This window comes from Anomalospiza imberbis, chromosome 24 (assembly GCF_031753505.1).
Source record: "Anomalospiza imberbis isolate Cuckoo-Finch-1a 21T00152 chromosome 24, ASM3175350v1, whole genome shotgun sequence".
Classification (NCBI taxonomy): domain Eukaryota; kingdom Metazoa; phylum Chordata; class Aves; order Passeriformes; family Viduidae; genus Anomalospiza; species Anomalospiza imberbis.
Genome location: NC_089704.1, coordinates 3,319,543 through 3,342,328, shown reverse-complemented (window position 1 = coordinate 3,342,328; position 22,786 = coordinate 3,319,543). Strand labels below are relative to the sequence as shown.

Sequence of the window (22,786 nt, the reverse complement as noted above, 5' to 3'; positions counted from 1 at the left end):
AGTTTGGGATGGGGTGGTCCCTGCAGTGATGCTCTGGGGGCTGCTCCAGTGCTGGGGACATGGTGCCAACGCTGTGCTCTCCCACAGGCCGGGCCAGCCTGCACGACAAAGCCTCCCTGCGCATTGAGCAGGTGCGCTCCGAGGACCAGGGCTGGTACGAGTGCAAAGTGCTCATGCTGGACCAGCAGTACGACACCTTCCACAACGGCAGCTGGGTCCACCTCACGGTCAATGGTGAGCGGGGCGGGGGCTGCGGCATCCCTGCGGTGCCAAAATGGGATTTCTGGTGGATGCTGGATGTCTGGTGGATGCTGGGCCTCAATGGCATCTGTGCCTGAGCACAGACACGCGAGCCTGAAGCCATCCAGGCTGGCTGATCCAGCCAGGGTGTGACTTCAAAAGGGACAAAGTTTTATTAGGGATTCCTCAGTTTAATTACGTGGAGCTTGTTTAAAGGAGAGACATCAAGAACTGGGGCTGGGAATGAATCTCCTCTCAACAAACAGATCAGAAAATCAAATCTTTGTTTTCTTGAAATTCAGATTTACTCAAATTACTTTTTCATTTTATTAAGGCCGTATATTAAACTAATTAACAAATTGTCATTCTCCACATCAGGAGAGAGATCTTTATTTTTAGCCTAGCAGCAGGGCTGTGCCTCTCCTGCTGCAGTGAGGTGGCTGGAGAGATATGGCCACTGGCAGCTCCTCGCTGGTCTTGCCTTGACCTTGTGCAATTAATTTAACCTTTGGGGGGATGGCTGTGCTGTGGCACAGAGCAGAGCCACCTAATTGAGCCCAATTAGTGAGCGGGAGCTTTGCAAGCAGGGCTGTGCAGGCCACCAGCCCCATCCCTGCCTGCTGCTTCCTGCTTTCCCCCAACCTACTAATGAGCTCCGAGGGCTTGGGAAGGAGGGCAAGAGGAGGAGGAAGGAGGAGGATGGTGGTGCCTGGCTCACCTCTGCCACGTGCACAGATCCTGCAAACCGCCAGCCGGAGGGGCTGGAAAATGGCCCCAGATGCCCTGTCACTCCCCTTGGCAAAATGGGCCAGTTTTGGGGCTTTATGCAGCACGGGGTGTGCAGGGGCTTAATAACAATATAATAACCATAATCCTCCCAGCCCGAGGAATTGCTTTCAGGGTGAGGGCTGTGGCTTTCCCCCAGCGCATTACAATGCTTAATTTTCTTAGGGGGAAAATAAAAATCATTTGGGGAGAAACAAAATATAATTCCTTTTCTTTTTTTTTTTTTTTTTTCCCAAGCAGATTAAATTGCCAACCTGTCTTCCTCTAAAGTGGGCTTTAACAGCCGTGGGTAATTAGGGGCGGGCTGTAATCCTGCCAGCCTCTTTCATCAGGAAGGAGCCTTTCGATCTGCACTGCGGTGTTTTCCCATGTTTTGACAATAGCGAGTTAATGTGCAGCGGGGTGGGGGGAGGACGTAGTGCTGCTGGGGAGGAGAGGGAACAGGGCTGGGGTGCGACATGGCACCTCTTGGTCGGTGTCCCCAGGGACACCGCTGTCCGTGCAGCCCCATTTGCCTTTGGGGTGGTCCCAGCCCTGCGGTGGGGATGTGCAGTGTCCCCTGTATGCAGGAAGCAGCTTCCCCTCTGTCCCCGTGTGCCCTCAGACCCAGAGTGGCCACGGGTGACCCGGTGGTCTCCTGTGCCCCCAGCTCCCCCCACGTTCACGGAGACCCCACCGCAGTACGTAGAGGCGAAGGAGGGCAGCAGCGTCACCCTGACCTGCATGGCGTTCGGGAACCCCAAGCCCATCGTCACCTGGCTCAGAGAGGGAGACCTTTTGGGTGCCAATGGCAAGTACCAGGTAGGTGGGGAAGGGCTGCCGTGGGGACTCCTGGGCTGGGAGCTGGCAGGAACAGTATTGACAGGACCACGGTGGCGGCAGCTCCGCCGTGCCTGGAGCCAGCCGAGCTTTCTCAGCACTTCTCCTTGGTGAGATGCCCATTTTCCCCCACCCCATCCCTGCTGAGCAGCAGCTTGTAACGCTGCCAGCCCTTGGGTGCAGGCTGGAGACCCTCCAAGTGCTTGGGACAGCCCTACTCCTGCACCTCACCTGCTCCCTGCAGACTCAGCCTGGGGGTGAGGACCCTGGAGATGGGGTGGGCTGCAGCCTGGGGTAGTGTTCCCCTGGGCTGGGACGGGTGCAGCAGGGCTGGGGCAGGGCAGGGTTGAGCAGGGAGGATTTCCTTCCCTCCCCTTGCCTTCAGGACCCTTTTTGCATCCCAGAGGCTTCCAGGCAGAGATTCCCCCCTGAGCTGTAATTGGTAAATCAGGCATTGGAATCAGCGCAGGCACTAATGAGAGTAATTAGGAATCATTTGTTACTAATTGAAATAGAAGGATGAGGCAGAATGAGGTGGGGGGGAAGCCTGGCTGGGAGGCCTTCCAGTGCATGGGGGTGCTGCTACCCAAAGGTGACAGTCCCTTGTCCATCCTTCTGCTGTGTCCCCAGGGGGAATCCATCCGCTCCTCTTCCAGCTGAGAGGTGGCCCCACAGGGAGGACAGTGGCTAATCTGGGGTCTCCCTCTCATCCCCCAACAATGGAGCAGGTCCTTGGGGGGCAGGGAATGCTCCAGCAAAGCTCCTTCTGAAGCTCCAATGGTGCCTGGGTGCTTGGCAGGTGTGGTTTGGAGCCTGCTGCCTGCCAGTCACTTCTGGGAGATGAATGCGCTGGGATGGTTATTTATTTATTTCATGATTTTTTTTTTTCCCTTCCCCTTGGCATCGAGCAGAAAGGCGTGTGTTGGTTTATTAATATCCCACGTCTTGCAGAGCGGGGAAACCCGTCTCTCATCCGGCCCTAAAAGTGCCGGCAGCTCTCTGCCGTGGGAAGCAGGGAAGGTCTTTCCCTGTCCCCCTGGGGGTCCCTGCCCACGCTCCAGGGCCTTCCCTTGTTCCCAGGTGAGCGACGGGAGCCTCACGGTGCTCTCGGTCAGCCGGGAGGACAGAGGTGCCTACACCTGCCGGGCCTACAGCATCCAGGGCGAGGCTGTGCACACCACACGCCTGCTCGTCCAAGGTGAGACCTTCCAGCTCCTCAGCATCCCCTGGGAAGCCAGGATGGGGGGATTCCACGGGCCACAGGGCTGTGGTGTTACCCTGGGGCGACCCCCCAGGCCTCTGTGCCTGGCACGGTGCTGGCTGCCCCGTGGCTCTGCATCCGGTTTGTAGGATGGAGGAATCCGCTTAATTGGGACGCGGTGGTGGCCGTGCTGATGAGCAGCCAGGCCCTGATGGCAGCTCGGTTTTGTTTGGGAAGCGGGGAAAAGATTGAGGCTGTCATGAAGCGCCTCGTCAGACAGTGGTGATGCATGACAGGCCTCCTGCTCCTTGCTCCCTCTCTTATTAAATAAATCTTTAATTAGGTCAACAGCTACCGACAGAGAGAGGAGCACGGGGTGTCCTCTGCTCTGCTTTTGTGGCAGCGGTGAGCTGCTGGCTCCTGGCAGTCTGTTCCCCCTGGATTTTTCCTGTGGGTGATACTATCCTCCAGAAGTGCTGGGGATGAAGGGAGGCATGTCCTTGTGTGCCCTGGGAGAAGCACCATGGGCGTGGATCCCCTCCTCAAAGCTGTACAGATTAGGGAGAGGGCTGGGAATAACAGGGTCACTGCGGTTCTCAGTCAACCCAGAGATTAGGGAGAATAGGGCTGGGAATAAGAGGGTCACTGTGGTTCTCAGTCAGCCCAGAGATTAGGGAGAGGGCTGGGAATAACAGGGTCATTGTGGTTCTCAGTCAGCCCAGAGATTAGGGAGAGGGCTGGGAATAACAGGGTCACTGTGGTTCTCAGTCAGCCCAGAGATTAGGGAGAATAGGGCTGGGAATAAGAGGGTCACTGTGGTTCTCAGAGGATCAGAGCCAGCCCTGCCCCAGAGCCATCCAGCAGCTCCCAGCCAAAACGCTGTTATGGAACTGACCCTGAGCAACCTTTGTGGGGACACCTGTAGTGGTGGGAGTGACACCTTCCTCTTCTCCCCTCCAGGACCTCCCTTTATCGTTTCCCCTCCGGAGAACATCACAGTCAACATCTCCCAGGATGCGCTGTTCACCTGCCAGGCTGAGGCGTATCCTGGGAACCTCACCTACCTGTGGTACTGGGAGGAGGAGAACGTCTACTTCAAGAAGTGAGTTTATAGCTGGTGGGGCAGCGTGTTCTCCTCCTCCTGCTGCTCCTGGGTTGTACTGGGAGCTGGGATGGTGTTGGGCTTTGCCCCTGGCTCTCCTTGTGATCCTCCTCTCCTCTTCTCCTGCAGTGACTTGAAGCTGAGGGTGCGGATCCTGATCGATGGGACGCTGATTATTTTCCGTGTCAAACCAGAGGATGCTGGAAAATACACCTGTATCCCCAGCAACAGCCTGGGCCGCTCGCCATCAGCCTCTGCCTACCTGACCGTGCAGTGTGAGTGCAGGGATGGGGCTGGGATTGGTAACACCTGGCTCCCAGGCAGCCCCAGAGGCTCTCTTGTCCTGGTGTGACACTGGGAGAATCAGGCTGATGTGACAGCAGCCTTTGGATGAACACGGAATCATCCTCAGCAAAAAAGCTTAAGAGCATCTCCCACGTGGGTGTGGGAGACAAGAAAGCAAATGGTCTGAGCAGCCTGAGTGACACTGCTCAGCTGGGACCGGTGTCCACCTCGGCTACTGGTGGTTTTTTAATTAGGTGAGCGTCATCCCATGGCTGCTCCCCGACTGTCCTCACCCTGCTGGGGTGAGGTAAGGGCTCTCAGTGCCAAGGTGTATTTTTTGGTGTTCATTTCGGGGGCTTATTCCTGTGAACGGCACGGCCGTTCTGCGAGCTCGGTGTGTCACATTTTTCAGGCGGTAAGTGATCTAAACAAGCGGAGGAGAAAGGGCTGTAGCAGGAGCGTTGCCTCCCACGCTTGCTCCTTCTCCCGGAATCCCCGGGCGGTAATGGGTAGTGTGCCACCGGCATCCTGTGGCATTCCACAGTAATGGCCTCAATTGCCGCCGCTCCAATTGCAATATTGCTCGGCTCGGAAAGACTTTGGTGTTTTTATTTCATAATGAAAGACAGGCCTGAGCAAAGTGGGCTCACAGTGTGGATTTTCCATGGCTGCCTTAGAGCTGCTGCTGCCTTTAGACCTGGTGCTGGTTAGTGGGGAGCTTCTGAGAGAAGGGCTGGCAGGTCCCTGTGGGGATGGATGAAGGGGCAGAGTGGGCAGGGGGACGGTGTGACTAGTGCTGTGCCCAGGCTCAGGCGTGATTTGGGGCTTGGATGTTCCCAGCTGGGTGGCTCTTGGGAAAGCCTGTGGCCTCAGGCCATCAAATCTGCCCTGCTGCTAATCCAGGGCCGCTTGTCAGGGCTGATAGCTGTTAAAAATAGCTCTAATGGCAGGGAGAACAGGATCGGACAATCTGCTGCTCAGCCAGGCTTCGGAACAAGGAAGGGTGCTCGGCTTTGGTGCCACAAACCCTTTTCCTCCTGAGCAAACCTCATACACATGGGGGTGATGCCTCCGGAGGGAGCTTCCCATCCTCCGAAAGCAGATGGGGACACAGCTCTGGGTCATTAGTGGGCTGGGCTGGCCCCTGGCCAGTGACCTAGTAGTGAAAGGCTCGATCCCATTACCCTCTCCCGCACTGCTGGAGTCCTTGATTACATTTCCTAAGAGGTGGAGTTAAGCAGAGGGGGGTAAAGCCTGCTCCATATGTGGCACTGGGCAATCTGGGTTATGGTGCCACTGCCGGGGCACGCGGTTTTGGGGAGTGGTTGGGGTGATGTGCTGGGAGCAGAGCTCCCAAACTCTGCTGGTTTTGCCCCAAGAAAGCCATAATCTTTCATCTTCCACATCTTTCATCCCTTCCTATTAAGCACCTTAATATTTACCCCCCACTTTGCATCAGCAGGGCACCCCAAAACCCCCACATTTATCCCTTAATGCAGCGTAAGCCCCATCAGGATTTTCCCATAACCTCGTGTTGCTGGTGTCTAGACGAGATTGTGGAAATACTCTTCTTATTAAAAATAACATTTTTTTTAAAGCTTCTTATTAAAGAAAGTCTAGATTCTCTTCAACCCACTCACACTTAATTAAAAAGCTCTTAGAAGTGCTGTTAATGACACATTCTAGACTGGAGGATTGCAAGACACCTCTCTGTGTGGGTGGTGCAGCGTGGAGGGGGGGGTTAGATGTGTATTTTAAGGTTTTTGCATCTTGGAAAGGGTGAGGTGGATGCTGTTCAACATGACCCAGCCTCAATGAGGCACGAGTACAAGCAGATATGGGAGGTAAAGGACTCCTGGCAGCCTGGACACAGATCCCTTTTCCTATCTGGGTGTGTTTTAAGGCCTTGCAGTTGAAGTAGTTTTGATTGCTTGTATGTAAAAACAGGCTGTGTTGGGTGTTCATCACACCTGGCACATGTTGTGCTGTAATGGAGCAGTGCAGGCTTCAGCAGGATGCAAGCTGGTGTGGTATTGGGAGCAGGCATATCTCCCATTTCTTCTTAAATGCAATCTTTAATGAGCCCCAGGTAGGAACACCCTGGACATGAGCAAAGCCTCCCAGAAATGCCAGGTATTCCAGAGGATTTATGTGTAGCAAACCTGGCTTAACAGCCTGTGGGAGCCAGGGTGGTGCTGGGTTTGGAATTCATTACAAAAGTGAGGCAGATCCTCTGAAGCCAGGCTGGGAGGAGAGATGGGCTCTCTGCCCATACTAACGTGCTGCTGCTGCCCTCCCAGATCCTGCCCGCGTGGTGAACATGCCCCCCATCATCTACGTTCCCATCGGGATCCACGGGTACATCCGCTGCCCGGTGGAGGCGGAGCCCCCGGTCACGCTGGTCAAGTGGAACAAGGACGGGCGTCCCCTGCGAATCGAGAAGGTAACGAAGCCCCCGGGGAGGGGACAGGGGGGCACAGAGGGTTTCGGACCCTCATGTCCTTGGCAAACACCAGTGAGCACCACCAGGCAACCTGTGGGTCCCTTTTTTGTTGGGAGAGAAGAATCTCATGGATGGGATGGTGCTGCTTTTCCTCATCAGCTGTGGGCAGAGTTAATTCCAGCTCTTGTATGGAGCCCACAGTGCCTGTGGACATTCTGTGTCTCCCACATCTGATGCCTTCTTCCCCCTAAAGTCACCTCCTGATCACCCTGATTTATTTTCCCAATGGCAACTGGTGGTTAAAAGACCCTTTTAACAAATCTACATCTTCCCCTAATCATGGTTTGATAGTCAGAGCAAGGATATTAGCCATTAAATATTTAAAGAAAACGCTCAATATTTTAAATTTTTTGCTTAAATATTAACGATTTGAAGTTTTAATTCCATTTAAAGCTGTTGCTGCTGTGGCCTCCTGGTCCTTGGTGCCCTCAGCTCTCCAGGTGGAGATGTCTTGCTGACACTAGAACAAGTTTTATTTAGCGTTACATTCTGATCTTAAACCTTTTGGGCTACATGAAGGAGTTTGGTTGTGTTTGGATGGGCTGATGTTGCCCAAGTTTCCCCTCTCTACTGTTGAGGAGATGCTTTGGATGTTGGGAGTGGGATTGGGCATCTCCCGGGGATGTGACAGCACCCTGGGCGTGGGTGGGGGCTTGGCTGAGGGGGAAATAAGGATCAGTGGTGGGTGTTGGATGCATGAGCTCTCTGCTTCTCCCTGCTGCAGTATTCTGGCTGGAACCTGCTGGAAGACGGGTCGATCCGGATCGAGGAGGCCACTGAAGATGCTCTCGGCACTTACACCTGTGTGCCTTATAACGCCCTGGGTACGATGGGCCAGTCTCCCCCTGCCCGACTGGTACTGAAGGTAAGTAACTCTTCTGCCAAAATCCCATGGGTTTGCTGGGAGCAGTGTCCTCCTGTGCCAGGAGCAGCTCCCGGGGCTGTGTGGAGAAGAGCAGAGGCTCCAGGGTGAGGGCGTGTCTGTGCTGTGGTTGGAGAAGTGCTTCCCACCAGCACAGGCAAACCCCCGGGGCATCCTGTCTGGTGTAGCTGGAAATATCCTGCCAGAGCAGCAGCACAAGTTTTGACACTGGACTGGGGTAGTTTGAGGAAACATCTCCCTGGAATGTCCCCTTTGCCAACAAAACACTTAGCCCTGCTGGCCTGGGCTTGGGTTCAGGAGGATTTTAATAAATGGATGATTTGAGCTCCACGTGCTCTGGCTGCGTGCGGCGCCTGGGGCGCGCTGAGCTCCCAGTGCAGTTCCCGGTGCAGCTGGGGTGGGAGCTGCTGCCTCTTCCCTCCCTGAACACGGAGTCCTGTGCCTGGGAGGGAGCCGTGGTGATTCATGGTGTCTTGCCGAGGTTCAGATGATAACACTTTGTGTACCAGACACACACATCCGCCGGGGCGGCTGCCGGGGCGAGGAAATCAGGGTGATGGCTGATGTGATGTGGGTGGGTTTCTTCCTGTTTCGAGGAGGTAAAAAGCAAGATGCTGCTGAGCCTGAAGAAGAGAAGTTGTGTGGAGCTGTCACAACAGCCTTCCTGTGTCTAAGGGGGCCTGCAAGGAAGCTGGAGAGGGAATCTTTGTCAGGAACTGTAGAGATGGTACAAGGGGTAATGGGATCAAACTGAAGGAGGCAAAATTTAGGTTGGATATTAGGAGAAAGCTCTTCTGTGTGAGGGTGATGAGGCCCTGGCACAGGTTGCCTGGAGAAGCTGTGGCTGCCCCATCCCTGGAAGTGTCCAAAGCCAGGTTGGAGCAATCTGTGATAGTAGAATATGTCCCTGCCCATGGTAGAGAGTGGAATGGGATGAGCTTTAACGTACTTTCCAACCCAAACCATTCTGTGATTCCATGTTTCTATGCTCCAGATTCTTTGGAGAGAAGCTCCCTCCAGGTGTGTAATTTGGTGTGCCATTGAGGCTCCTTAGCACACATTCTCCACACAATTTTCCTTGCAATGCCTCAAGCTTACCCAGATGGGGATTGGGTTGGTCTGGCAAAGGCTTGGTTTTGGTGATGAGGGTTTGGACAGGCTGACACTCCTTGTTTTCCCTTGTTTGGCTGCAGGACCCCCCCTATTTCACGGTGCTACCAGGCTGGGAGTACAGACAGGAGGCAGGGAGGGAGCTGTTGATTCCTTGCGCTGCTGCCGGAGACCCCTTTCCCATCATCGCCTGGAGAAAGGTACCCGGCCTGCCAGACAAATCTGCAGTGCCTTTGGCTTTTGGTGAATATTGCAGACAGAGAAGCCACACTCTGTCCCGGTAAGAGCAAACTGCAGGTACAGCTGCTTCGCTTTGGGCTGAGCCACTGCCGTCCTGTCCCGCAGGTGGGTGGGGGAAACCCGGCTTGTGGCCACCGAGTAATCCCGGGAAACCGACACGGCATCATCCGCAAAGCTGAAACACTGCCCCCGCCCCAGCCCCCTCCTCTGCCTCGCCAGCACTGCCCACAGGACACCCTCCTCCTTGCCTGGCTCCCAGGTGGACACCAGCAGGACATGGCAGTCGTGGCAATGCCGTTCTCGCAGCACACGCCTCCTGTGGAGGGAGGGGATGTGTCACCGCAGCACATCCAGGGGTCTTTTGGCTCTGGACCAGTCAGCAGCTGCTTTATCGCCCCAAGATTTCAAAGGCCCTGGGAAGAAGCTGTTTTAATGATCCTGAACTGGATATAAAGACTTCAAGATGTCCCTTGTCATAGAGTGGGGTGTGGTGGCACAGCCTGGGAGCAAGGAGGGCTTTGCAGTCCTCCTGCAGCCTTCCCCTTGCTTCCCACCTTTTCTGCTCCCATAGGAAAGCCACTGTGCAGGAGACCTCCTGGGCTCTTTGTTGTGCTGTCAGGAACTTCCCTCCAAGCCTTTCATGCCCTTCTTAGGGCTCTTGAGAGTGATCTGGGTCCCTCTGATGGGGAGGGACTCCCAGTGGGAGCATCCCAAATCCTTGTATCTTGAACTGCTGCATCTCTGGGTCCCTTTTAGCAGCACGAGGAGGACCATGACTTGTACACATTGCAAGTGACCTGCCTAAAGCTTGTTGGCTGTTTAGTCTTTTCTCCATCTTATTTTATTTTCCATGACCTCACCAGTTCCAGACAGGTTTCTTTCCAATCCCACTTGTGTCTTCTGCTGGTCCTCCTCATTTTGTGGCTCTGGGCTTATCTCCAACTTCAGTCAGGGCTGGCTTGGGCTGAGCTCAGTTTGCCAGTGGCAGAAGCCAATTTCCTCCCTCCCCATCAGCCCACCAGTGCTGACCAGTCTCTTGAAGAACTCCTTGCCTTGCACTGCTAACCCCACGTGTCCGTGGGCTCCTCTGCTTCTCCTTCTTTGCATCAACCTGTGGGTCCTGGTGTTGATCAGCAGAATCCCCCACATGAAGAACAGCTGAAGAGGACTCAGGACAACGTGGGATTTGCACAACTTTGGCTGATGGACATAGATGAGTTGTTACAAGATCCATCTTTCCGCTCGGCTTGAGAGATTCCAGGCACCTCCACACACGCCATCCTCCCACATCCCCATGGGGCCCTTGCTGCCCAGACCTCTGATGTGAAGGGTCCAGCCTCTCATCTGCTGCTAACTGAGGCTGAGGGGCAGTTTAGGCATCTCCTGGGGCAGCCTATGCCTTCCCCTTCCCGGGAGGGGGTTTGCTGGGACGGCCAGTGCCCCTCCTTGCAGCAGTTTCAGCTTTGGATGCCGGAGGTTGAGCCCCGGCGCGGGGCTCGTTGTCCGTGCGAGTGCCGTGGGGTTTCCCGCTTGTGTGTGAGTGCTGAGCAGCAGCCTCCTGACGCATGCCTCTCGCGTTGCCCCCCAGGTCCTCTCGGAAACGGGGGAACCGTCTGCCTTGCCACGACCGGAGAGACCAGATCCCCTGCCGGTGGCCGGCGGTGTCCCCTGGGCCGCGCAGGTAGCTTAGTGACCCCGCCGCCGCCTCGCCCTGCCCCACAACCCGCTGCTGAGTCATGTTTTTTCTCTCTTTGCCTGGCCCCCCACCCCGCTCCTTGCCCAAGGTAGGGAAGCCCAGCAGGAGCAAGCACAACACGCTGCCCGGCGGGACCCTGCAGATCCGCTCCCTCGGCAAGGACGACCACGGCGAGTGGGAGTGCGTCGCCACCAACATCGTCGCAAGCATTACTGCCAGCACCCACCTGACCGTCGTAGGTACGGGCAGGGGGGGAAGGGGCCTGGGGAGAGCCCCCCAGGCAAGGCAGGAGATGGGCTTGCTCCCCACAAGGAGATCTGTGGTGACAGGACAAGGGGGAGTGGCTTTAAACTGAGAGACAGGAGGTTTAGATGGGATGTTGGGAAGAAATTCCTCCCTTTGAGGGTGATGAGGCCCTGGCACAGAAGCTGTGGCTGGTCTATCTCTGGAAATGTTCAAGGTATTGTTGGGCAGGGCTTGGAGCAGCCTGGTCTACTGGAAGGTGTCCCTGCCCATGTCAGGAGGGTTTGAGTAACTCTCTCTCCAAGTTCCTTCCAACCCAAACCACTCAATGATTCTAAGAGCAATGTCTCCTTTAAATGTTATTTCCTGGTGGAGTTGCCTTTCTCTGTGCTGTTGTTTTGACCATCCGTCCTGCAGCCATTTCCAGCAGAAATGGCCTTGGCCATTGCCCTGGTGCAAGAGGAGTCCCCTTGGACCATGGCTTGGGAGAAGAGCCCTTCCAGCCCTGGTGCTGCTCCCCTCTAAGCTGTCCCCTCTCTCTGCAGGGACAAGCCCTCACGCCCCGACCAGCGTGCACGTCGTGGCCGCCATGACCTCAGCCAACGTCTCCTGGGAGCCCGGCTATGACGGTGGATACGAGCAGACTTTCTCAGTTTGGTACGGCCCTCTGTGAGTCATCCTGGCATGCTTTGCTCTCTGCTTCTTTTCCTTCCTAGCCGACCCGAGCTTCGAGCAGCCGGGGGGAGGAGGGTGGGGAGGGTGGTGTGCCCAGCTCTGTGCCCGTGGGGCTTACAGGGCTGAGCTCCCTCGGGGCTCCTCGGAGAGATGGGTGGTGGTGGTGGTGGTGGGATCGCATAGTTCCCATATTTCCTCTCCCTTCTGTGCTGGCCTCTGCCTCCGTCTGCCTCAGCAGGTTTTACTCTGCTTGTGGTACATGGGAGATGCTTTGCATTTTGTAGCTGTGCCTCTGGCATCTAATTTCAAGATAAACTGTTTATGAGGCTTACCAGCCAGGGAGAGGATGGAAAATTCAACCTTTAGAGAGTGTGTCCTGGAAGAGCTGTGACTAAGCAGAAATGTTCTCTCCTTGCTCTGTGGCTCCCTGGAGGTGGTTAAATCCCAGCTGAGATCATGACCAGCCACTGTGAGATCCTGGCACTGGGGCTTTGCTCCCATGGCTCCTGTGCTCCCCAGCACCCAGATGCATCCCACCTTCCTGCAGCAGGGCCAGGCTCAGCCCTGTGCCTTTCCCCTGGGGCAGGGGAAGGAGAAATGTAGCTGCAGCAAGGCTGGGGTTTTCTTTGGGCTCTGCTGTTGTCATCTTCTTCTGAAGAATCATCCTTGGAAATGTGGAGGGGGTGATGTGTTCCCTTTCCAGGCTTGGGCTGGCATTCTTCAGCCTTTCCTCTCACTCTTTCATTCTTTCCTTGCCTTAATTTGCCCTGATGGAGGCTGCTGATAGAGAGGAGAGAGGGAGACGCTGCCTGTAATGATTTCTGCTCTGCTCCAGCCTGGGGCTGGGCTGTCTGTCTGGAGATGGAAAGAAGGAATGGATTGAACAGAGAGGGGGAAAATGAGGAAGCAAGCTGAGCAGTGCAGACCTTGCTTTGATGAAAATGTCCTTGGGAAGGAGTGGTTAAACCTCTCTGCTCTGGCTGCATCAGCAGCTGCTGCTGCTCTTGCTCTGCAACCTACTCTCGGATTCCTGCCTCCTCGTGGCTCTTCCAGACTCCACAGGGAGAGAGCAGCCAGCAGGGAAGGGTGTTTGCACCAAGCTTGCATTAAGGAATTCACAGGGAGCTGTGGGGACTTTGGACAGGGAGGCAGTGACCTGTCTTGCCCTGACCCTAGGGTGTGATCCCTGGGGGATGTGCTGTTCCCTGGGCCCAGGGATCTGGGACACAGCTGGCTCACGTAGTGCCATCCGGAGTGCCATCCGTGTGCTTTCCTCCCTGCTGTGGCTGTGGGATGCTCAAGCAAAACATGGCTCCATTTTCTCTGGATTCGTGCTCTCCTCCTGTGTCTGCCGTTGTTGAGGCTGGAAATGCAAACCCCGCTCCCCAGGGGTGGCCAGGGCCAGCACAGCATTCCAGCTCCCTCAGCAAGGGGGTTCTCCCAGTTCAGTGCTGCATTTACCCCCTGCCTTCCCCACCCTCAGCCCCTCTCTTGTGTGTCCCTGCCCGCAGCAGTGCCGGGAAGGAGGGATGTGAGGGCAGTGGGATTAAACACTGCAGGGACCTGCCCAGGAGAGGGGCTGCCCTGCTGCCCTCCTGCCTCTGCCACGGTGGTGGGGGATCCTGGGATCTGCAGTCTCAGCTGGAGCTGCAGTGATCCAGAGGCTTTCTCTGGGTTTGGCAGAGGCACACAGCACATGCATGGCTCTCCACCGACCTGCTCGTTTCCATGGCTTGCTGCTGTTTCTCTGCCTCACTTTGTGCTCCCTGGACAGCAGCGTCATTTCTCTTTCCTCTTTTCCTGTTGGGTGGATTCACCTGGCTGTGTGCTGGTGGCTGCAGGTGTGCCCCCTTACCTGTCCAGGACAGACCATCTGCACCAATCCTTCCCAAATCCTCCATGGACACCACCAAATCCTGCATCTGAGGGCTCAGACTCCCTAAAACAATCTTTCTAACACGAGCACCTATACTTGCAGTATAGCAGTCATGCAGTGGTGCTGCTTTGGGATGTGGGATCCTGGTGGGATTAATGGCTTGTGGAGGTGGCTGCATGCTCCTGGGTGGCACTGGGTTGGCTCTGGGAGGGTTTTTCACCCTGGGTTTGTGGTTAGACGCCAGCAGAAAGGTTGTGTCCTGCACTCCCTGCCAGTGCCTCTGCTGCTCTGCCAAACCCTGAGTGGTGCCCCACGCTGTGCTGGCAGCCCCCGTCTTGTGCAAATGTGGCAGAGATGGGGATTTAGTTAAATGTCTCTCGTGGGATGACATGTACAGGGCTACAGCTGAGGGAGAACTTGGCTCTGGCTCAGGAGATGTCGAGGTATAAATGGGAACAGGGCCTGTCTCCTGCGTCAGCCGTTCCCTTTGCAGCACTCACCAAAATGCTCCAGCTCCCGCTTTTGCCCATGGGAATCTGGTGGAGATCGTGTCAGAGCGGGGCTCTTGGCACTGCTGTTATCCCTGACCCTGCTCAGGGCAGAAGGGAGAGCTGGTGGCAGTGCCCCTGAGAGCTGGTGGGACACGAGGGGGTGGTGTCCTCTGCCAGCTCGTGGGTGGTGAGGGGCTGCCCCATGTCCATCCACATCACTGCTGTCAAACCAAACCATCACTCGGGAAAGCTCCATTTTTGCATAAGAAGTTGATGCTGCCTCTTTGTCCTCCCTGTCAAAGACACCTTCCCCTGAGGATGCTCCCTTTTCTCTCGGCAGGATGAAGAGAGCCCAGTTTGGACCCCATGACTGGCTGTCTCTCCCTGTGCCAGCTGGTTCCAGTTGGCTACTGGTGGATACCTTGGAACCAGAGACTGCCTACCAGTTCAGTGTCTTGGCTCAAAACAAGCTGGGCACCAGCTCCTTCAGTGAGGTGGTCACTGTGAACACTCTAGGTAGGTCTTCCTTGGGAACAGGAGAGGGCTGGGAAGGGATCTGGGAGGTCTGTGGGGAGAAGGGGCTTGCTCCATGTGTCCTGTCTGCTGGGGATGGAGATGAACATCATCAGCAATAATTTCCAGCCATGTAGGAGATACTTTGTGGAGGGTCCTGGATGAAGCTTGCAGACTTTGCTGGATGCATGAGGCTCTGGAAGGCTTGTCCTGAGAGACAGCATGGGAGAGCTGTACTGTGCCAGTCACCTTTCAGATCCTCCTTAAGTTCAGCTGGGATCAGGAGGTATTAATAGAGCACGAGATCACTTGTTACAGCTCAAAGCCTCTGGGCTCTCAGGTGGAGGTGGGAGGAAGCAAGAAGGCCTGGAATCATGGCCTCATTAGTCCAGTGCCTTTTGAAAATCCACTTTTCTATTTCTATGACAAGAGACCAGACTCCCAAGACGTGCCCTAAACTCCTGGAATGTGGGAACAGCCACAGTGGTCCTTCTGCTGCTGGTGGGGGCACGTGTGGAAGAGGATCTCCTGTGCTTGCCCTGCCCCAACTCAGAGGTGTCCCTGTCCCTTCTGCTCTGTCCCCAGCATTCCCTGTAACAACTCCAGAGCCTCTGGTGTTGGTTACCCCACCGAGGTGCCTAACAGCCAACCGGACACAGCAAGGCGTCCTCCTGTCGTGGCTCCCTCCCGCCAACCACAGCTTCCCCATCGACCGCTACATCATGGAATTCCGCGTGGCGGAGAAGTGGGAGATCCTGGATGATGGCATCCCGGGCTCCGAGAGCGAGTTCTTTGCCAAGGACTTGTCCCAGGTGAGCAGGGGATGCCCGCACCACACCCAACTCAATGATCTTTTCCAGCCTTCATGGTTCTGTGATAATATTGCACCATCTGCTGCAGCTCCGGGGAAGTTTTGGAGTGGCTCAATCAAGGAGCTGGGCAAGTGTTGGAAAAGATAGAACATTTTAATAATTTTAGCTGATGGTGTTAAGTAATCACAATCAATATACATATAAATGATAAATAGTGTGTTACTCTTCAATTACTCTTAGCCAGCATTTGGCAAAGTTGTTATAAGCTACTTTTGTAGCAGCACAGCTTGAGAAAATGGCTGAGACTTAAAGTTTTGATAAAGTCAGTCTGATATGCTTCAATGAACAAAGGGAGAGAAGGATGTATTGTTGAGGTTGGAATGTAGGATTTGTGGACCACAAGGACATTTTACAGAAACCAGAAGCTAAAGAGATTAACAAAGTCTCAGTATACATTAGAAAATCCCTACAGCAGGAAAAAGATACTAAAAATATGCACTAATTAGCATAAGAAGCGAGAAATCAATAACCAATAGAGGATAGAATACTAATTAATGAAAGAGAATTGTGTAACTTAGAACCAAAGAACAATAATTTTTGTTTGATGAAAACCTCTTAATAGATGAAAAAGTTTTGTATCTGTCTGGGTGGAGGTCAGAATTTTGGTTGGCCACACAAAATGGCCACACACCCCCTGGGCAAGGATAAAAGCCTGACTTGCTAACATTAAAAAGGTGTTGTTAGAGGGTTTTATTTATCTGGGCGATGTTGGAGGTTCTGGTAGGACGAGGCTGGAGGCTGTGTGGGGGCCCTGACAGGTGTGTTTGGTGTTGCAGGACACCTGGTACGAGTTCCGTGTGCTGGCGGTCATGCAGGATCTCATCAGCGAACCCAGCAACGTCGCTGGCGTGTCCAGTACAGGTGAGGGCTGGCTCCTCTTCTCCCCCTGGCTGTGGGGCTGTGAGCTGGGCTGAGGGGGGTGCAGGGCTGTCATGGGTGTGCTGAACACTGCGCTGACCCCAGGATGCCCCGATGGGAGCAGGCGAGGACAAATCCCCGGAGCCCCGCAGAGCCCAGCACGCCCCGGCTCTGCGGCGAGCCTGGAGAACAAAGCTCCGAGCGGGCACTGGCGCAGCCTGGGCGCAGGAATGAAAGGTGGAGAGAGGGAAACGTAGCACTGCAGTGCAGAGTCCACAGGGAAAAGAGCTTTGCAAGCAGGGAGACTGCAAAGTGCTGCAGTTCGTGCGTGTTCCCTGCATATGCAGCTCGGAGAATGCTCCTCGAGCCGAGGGGCAGGCGGAGGAGGGTTGTGATGGCGCTGGGGAAGGCGAGGGCAGCAGGAAGGGATGGGGATGCGGCGAGCCCGGATTTTCTGGCTCTCGTGGAAAGCCCAGCCCAGCTGTGCTGCGATGCCGCGGTCTCTCTCTGCCCCCAAGTGGTGCCGGTGTGGTGAGGAGAGCTTGCTGCAGCTTCCCTGCTCGCTGCCCTTGCTCCTCACGCCCAGGTTTTCTGATGGGGTTCGGCAGGTGCCCGGCCCCAGGCAGCTGCTCTGCCAGGCTGAAAGCCCCGGCTCTGTGGGGGAATGCTCTGGTCCTGGATATGGCACACGGCAGGAGCACCAAGATGTGCAGGGTGCACATCTGCACCTGCCCCCAGCTGAGGTCTGCTGGGGCTTCACATGTGCTCCTGTTTAGCAAAGGTTTGGAGCCTGGTTTTCATTGGAGCGCTGCAATGAAGCACTGACAAAGAGGTTGAAATACCTTGTGCTGCTGCAGTGTGTTATTCAGCCAGGAAGTGACTGCAGGTTTGCTGCAGTTGTGTCTGTTTAGACATAAATATGTATTTGTTTGGTGTGGAAGCTTCTTCCCTGTGTGTCCACCAGCTAACACAGAAAAGTTTATCAGGTTGCTTTGGGAAATCTGATCTAGTTGAAGATGTTCCGGCTTATTGCAGTGGAGTTGGACTGGACAGCCTTAAAAAGCCTTTTCCAACTCAAAGTAGCTTATGATTCTGTGATCTGGTGTGAGATCACCAAACCCCTTGGTCCTGAAGCAGCGCTGATTGCTCTCCTTGGGTGGGCTGGCTTGGAAGCAGGGTCTTTACAGAGATTATCATTCCTGGAGACTATCACTGCCTCCACACTGTGGAGTTCCCCTTCTCTGGGGAAGGCAGCAGGTGTAACACTGAACTGTGTTTTTTCCCCAGATGTTTTTCCTCAGCCTGACCTGACGGACGAGGGCCTAGCCCGCCCGGTGCTGGCTGGCATCGTTGCCACCATCTGCTTCCTGGCTGCTGCCATCCTCTTCAGCACACTCGCCGCCTGCTTCGTCAACAAGCAACGCAAACGCAAGCTCAAGCGCAAGAAAGGTGAGTCCATTCCCGGTGTGCTTCCTCCCTCCTTCCTGTCTCCCCCTCGTTTCTCCCCCCTGGTTGTGTTGTGGTCGTAACCTTCTTCCCTGTCTGTCTCTTCTTCGTCCGTGCGCGTCCTCAGGTGAAGCCCTGACTTCCTCCCTCGGCTGTGCCTGAAAGTGCCCGTGGTCGGGAGCGGGAGAGGCAGGGTGGGTGAAGAGGCGCCAGAGAAACTAGCCTGGGAATTCCGAGGGAGCTCTCCCACGTGGTGATAACTCCTAGAGCTGGGGATTTAGGGCTGGGCTGTCCTCTGGGATGCAGACAGGGGGCACTGCTCACCTCCTCCAGGTCCTCCTGGAACTGGGCTCTCCAGCTGCTCCCAGCCTGGAGCGGGCAGTGCTGGGCTAGAGAAGACCCCAAAGGAGACCCTGCTGCTCTGCTTCCCAAAAGCTGGGACTGCAGCCTCTGTGCAGGAGTGGCTGGTAGGGAAAAGGGTGGCTGGGGAGCTGGAGAGGGCAGGGAAGCGGCTCTGTCTCCTCCAGCCTGTGGGGCTGTGGCAGCAGGACGGGCAGGACCCTGTGACGGGAGCTGTTTTTTGTCAGCAACCATTAAAGCACTGGAGCAATGAAACCTTGGCCTCTTGTTGAGTGTCTTTTGTTGTCGTGATGTTGAGTCGGTCTTGTCTCTGTCGTGTTGCGCCTCCTCAGCGTTCTCTCTTCTTTCCCCTTTTTATTCTCTTCCAGACCCTCCTCTCTCGATAACCCACTGCAGGAAGAGTTTGGAGTCCCCGTAAGTATCTGTCTTAGCTGCAGCACCAGGCTGTGGGGTCTTCAAGGTGCCTCCCTCCTACAGTCATTGCAAAGCTCAAATGGAAATATCTCATCCTTATTTGGTTGCTCCCAATGAGCTATTTTTGGGTGCTCCCTGAACTTTTGGGAGCACAGCAGTTCACAAGAGACAAATGGGCTTTGGAGCAGAAATCAGCAGGGACAAATGCAGCAAACTGAGCTAAGAGATGACCCCGCTGGATCTGTGAACATTTTCCAAAGCTGGAGTTGGCTGATGGAACTCAATTTCACACCAGTTGGAAGGGGCTCCTTAGGACAAGAACTAGCCTGCTGCATATGGAGTCCTTCCTGCCAGCTCAGTGTAGTTTTTGAGTCATTCTCTGTTGGCTCTTTTTTTTCCTGGGAAATTCATCTTTTCTCTTGAAGAGTGCCCTGCTGAAGCCTCTTTCCACACGTGCCCAAAGGTGGTGGATCGTGGTGCTGCAGAAGTCACTGCTCCTTGCAGAGCCCATCAAAATCATGTGTAGCTGCAAATCAGCAGGAGCATATTCCCGGTGGGAGTGCAAGAGTCTGGGATGTGGACACCTCATTCTTTGAGTCCTCGTCTGTTGGAAAATGTCCTGGTGCTGGTGGATCTGAATCTCCCTTGTTTTCAGTTCATCCACTGCACTGAAATAACCTGCACTGTCTGTTGAATCTGCTGTCTTTTGCCTCTCAATCCTGTTTGTCCAAGGCTGTCTGGATAGGGATGAGGGAAATAACCTGATGCTCTCTGCCTTTTGAGGTGCTCAGCCTTAAGTCTGAGTGTTGAGAATGGGCAAAAGATTTGGTCTGAAATGATCTGTCAGCATCTCCAAGTGAGAGGCTGAGTTCTTTGGGAGGGAATATTTGCCTGATGTCCCTCTTCTCAGGGCCTTTCCTGGGCATGGATAGCTTAGGTGGACATAAGAAACCCCAGAAGGAGTTGGAAGTGAGCTCTGGTTGTGTCTTTTTTCCCTGGGGGGCTGTGGAGCTTGTTGCAAGGTCTTGGTGAAGCTTGTTGTGAGGTGTTGGGATGTTGGTGGAGCTTATTGCGAGGTGTTGGTGTGAGCTTTCAGCCCCAAGTGTTCTGAGCTGCCCTCCCAAGGAGCAGGGATGTCGTGCACCACTGCTGGCGAGACTCTGCCATCCTGGTTAGCTCCTGCCAATTTTCCTGCCAAAAGAGGATCCTCTTTTGAGAGCTGGTAGCACTTTGTTTCCAGGATCCAGAGTTGGTCTTCTGGGCGAGAAGGGCTCATTTCCACTCCGGGTGACCGTCCCCTCTCTCGGTTTTTCTCCCCTGTGGTCCAGGTTGTCTTCCGGCAAGGTGAGTCCCGAGAGCATCCGCACGCTCCGTCCCCCCTCGGAGTCCTCTGACGACCAGGGCCCTCAGGCCAAGCGGATGCTGAGCCCCACCAAGGAGAAGGAGCTCTCCCTTTACAAGAAGACCAAACGAGCCATCAGCAGCAAGAAGTACAGCGTCTCCAAGGCGGAGGCTGAAGCTGAGGCCACCACTCCGATCGAGCTCATCAGCCGTGGGCCGGATGGGCGCTTCGTCATGGACCCGGCGGAGATGGAGCCCTCCCTGAAGACACGGCGGATCGAGGGCTTCCCCTTCGTGGAGGAGACGGACATGTACCCCGAGTTCAGGCAGTCGGACGAGGAGAATGACGACCCCGTTGTCCCCACCTCCGTGACCGCCCTGAAAGCCCAGCTCACCCCACTCTCCTCCAGCCAGGAGTCCTACCTTCAGCCACCAGCATACAGCCCCCGGTTCCACCGGGCGCTGGAGGGTCCCGGCACCCTGCAGGCCACCGGCCAGGCCCGCCCGCCGGCCCCCCGGGCTTTCCACCACCAGTTTTACGGTTACCTCAGCAGCAGCAGCCCCGGGGAGGTGGACCCGCCACCCTTCTACATGCCAGAAGTCAGCCCGCTGAGCTCGGTCATGTCCTCCCCACCACTGCCCCCCGAGGGGCCCTTCGGACACCCCACCATCCCCGAGGAGAACGGGGAGAATGCCTCCAACAGCACGCTGCCCCTGGCCCAGACCCCCACGGGGGGCCGGTCCCCCGAGCCCTGGGGTAGGGCTGAGTTCCCCTTCGGCAGCCTGGAGCTGGCCCCCGCGCCGTTCCCCCACCAGCTCCAGCCCTGCGAGGCGGCCGAGGGCTCCCAGCCCACGGGCTGCCTTCCTCGGGGGCCACCACCCTCCTCCCTCCAGGTGGTCCCTGCATCCTACTCGGGCATCCTGCCCCTGGAGGCACCAAAGAGTTGGACGGGCAAGTCACCGGGCAGGGGTCAATCCTCCGTGCCCACTACCACCAAGTGGCAGGACAAACCTATGCAACCCATGGGATGTCAAGGGCAGCTAAGACATACCAGCCAAGGTATGGGCATACCCGTGTTGCCTTACCACGAACCGTCCGAGCCCGTCGGCCCCAGCGGCACAAGCACATTCAGCCTGGACACCAGGTGGTACGAGCCCCAACCCCGACCTCGGCCCAGCCCTCGGCAGGTCAGGAGGGCTGAGCCCAGTTTACATCAGGTGGTGCTACAACCTTCAAGGCTTTCTCCTCTGACCCAAAGTCCCCTGAGCTCCCGCAACAGCTCCCCGGAGCTGACTGCCCGCGCCCGGCCCCGCCCGGGCCTCATCCAGCAGGCGGAGGTGTCGGAGATCACGCTGCAGCCGCCCGCGGCCGTCAGCTTCTCCCGCAAATCCACGCCATCCTCCACGGGATCTCCGGCGCCAAGCAGCCGCGGGGACAGCCCCAGCTTCCGACCGACCACCGCCTTCACCCCCGTGGGCACCGGCTTCTCCAACTCCCAGGGCTCCTCCCTGCCCGTGGAAACCATGGATGTTTTCGGAGACATCCCTTCTCCAAGGAGGGCTGACGAGGAGATTCTCCAACCGGAGCCGACATCCACCACCACGGTAGCCGCCACAGGGTAAGTGCGTGAGCCCCATGGTGATCCCCCCCAGCCCCTTCCTGGCTTCCCCCACCCTGCCTTACCCGCTCCCTCTGACTCCCTCCCTGCCATCACCATCCCAACTGGTAGGGTCTCTCTGGGCACGCTGCAGCATCCCTTTTGGAGACGGCGTCCCGCGGGCTTTGCTAGGCAGAGGCTGGTGCCACGGGCACGGGTTGCATGGCCGCCGCCCGAGAGCGCTGGGTTTTAGGCAGGTGACCTTCCCGGTCCTTTGGGAATTTGGAAGCGCCGTGACTTGGGCTACGGGCCGTCTACCAGGTGTACACAGACCTGGCTCGCTTAGGTAAGTGTCCTGGTGTCACTGGAGGTTGTTTCCTCTTCTAGCTGCTGGCTCTTGGCTTTCTTCGAACGTTAGGGCCGCCGCCGCCGCGCCTCTGTCTTCCTCTTCTTCCTTCCCGCGGAGTCTAGAGAGCTTTAATGCATGACAGAAACAGCTATCACGGTCACCGCCCCACCTGCAAAAGGGATGCTGCAGCCCCAGGACGCGGGCAGGGAGAGATCAAGGACTTAGCCACACCAGCAGCATGTCAGGAGAGGAGCAAAAATAAAAATAAACTAAGCCCAGCGGAGATCGGGAGGCTGCCGGCACGCTCAGATCCTGCCCTAAAGAGGGATGTGGCTGCACTAGACAGTAGCGGCTGGTTTTCCAGGTACCAGGGTTGCTCCAGGCAAAAGCGTCTCTCTCTCTCTCTCTTTCTCTCTATTTCTCCTCTTTCCTTCCGTCTTTCACAGCACCTTAGACCCCGTAGCCGTGCTTTCGTCCCATCCTTTCGTCTTGCTTCATTCTGGCTTCTTGTCTGGTGGGGTTGAGGCCCTTCCTCCAGCTTGTGGCAGAGAGGAGTCGGGGGCCGGGGCTCCCAGCCCCGTGGAGCCGGCGCGGTCGGAGGCGTTTGGAGAAGAGGCTGTGATCTGGGGAGGGGGGAGGCAGCGTTTCACCCCGCAGTGCCCTCCGCATTTCACTCCCGCCCTCTGGTACCTGGAAGCGTTATGGCCTTAGCAAATCCCTCCGGCATTGAACAGGAGGAAGGAGGGCTCAGGAGAGAGAGGATGGGGAGGGAGAGCAGGTGGATGAGCCTGAAATGACTTCTGTGTGCCTCTGGAAAACCCAGCTATGGAGCGATGCAGTCAGGGATGTAGTCACAGGTCCATGTCTCTAGCAGGGCATGCCAAG

The 22,786-nt window shown here is 56.0% G+C and overlaps 1 protein-coding gene across 17 annotated transcripts in view; it reads left to right on the top strand.

The window, feature by feature from the left end:
- Window positions 1-22,786, top strand: part of IGSF9B (immunoglobulin superfamily member 9B) — a 43,254-nt gene that overhangs the window by 9,508 nt on the left and 10,960 nt on the right. For 11 of the 17 annotated variants that reach the window (XR_010993590.1, XR_010993582.1, XR_010993589.1 and 8 more), the window contains exons 3-19: window positions 88-234; window positions 1,676-1,827; window positions 2,926-3,043; window positions 4,007-4,148; window positions 4,278-4,423; window positions 6,734-6,876; window positions 7,661-7,801; window positions 9,013-9,129; window positions 10,758-10,850; window positions 10,954-11,104; window positions 11,654-11,777; window positions 14,491-14,666; window positions 15,249-15,475; window positions 16,312-16,396; window positions 17,681-17,842; window positions 18,568-18,613; window positions 19,942-21,573. Coding sequence is in view for 5 of the 17 variants with exons in the window: in XM_068172193.1 (XP_068028294.1) it covers window positions 88-234; window positions 1,676-1,827; window positions 2,926-3,043; window positions 4,007-4,148; window positions 4,278-4,423; window positions 6,734-6,876; window positions 7,661-7,801; window positions 9,013-9,129; window positions 10,758-10,850; window positions 10,954-11,104; window positions 11,654-11,777; window positions 14,491-14,666; window positions 15,249-15,475; window positions 16,312-16,396; window positions 17,681-17,842; window positions 18,568-18,613; window positions 19,942-21,573 (3,802 nt within the window). In the remaining 12 variants the exon portion in view is untranslated. Of the gene's footprint in view, window positions 1-87; window positions 235-1,675; window positions 1,828-2,925; window positions 3,044-4,006; window positions 4,149-4,277; window positions 4,424-6,733; window positions 6,877-7,660; window positions 7,802-9,012; window positions 9,130-10,757; window positions 10,851-10,953; window positions 11,105-11,653; window positions 11,778-14,490; window positions 14,667-15,248; window positions 15,476-16,311; window positions 16,397-17,680; window positions 17,843-18,567; window positions 18,614-19,941; window positions 21,574-21,939; window positions 22,266-22,786 lie in introns of all 17 variants that reach the window. The other 6 variants (XR_010993593.1, XR_010993592.1, XM_068172195.1 and 3 more) reach the window with 4 other exon arrangements.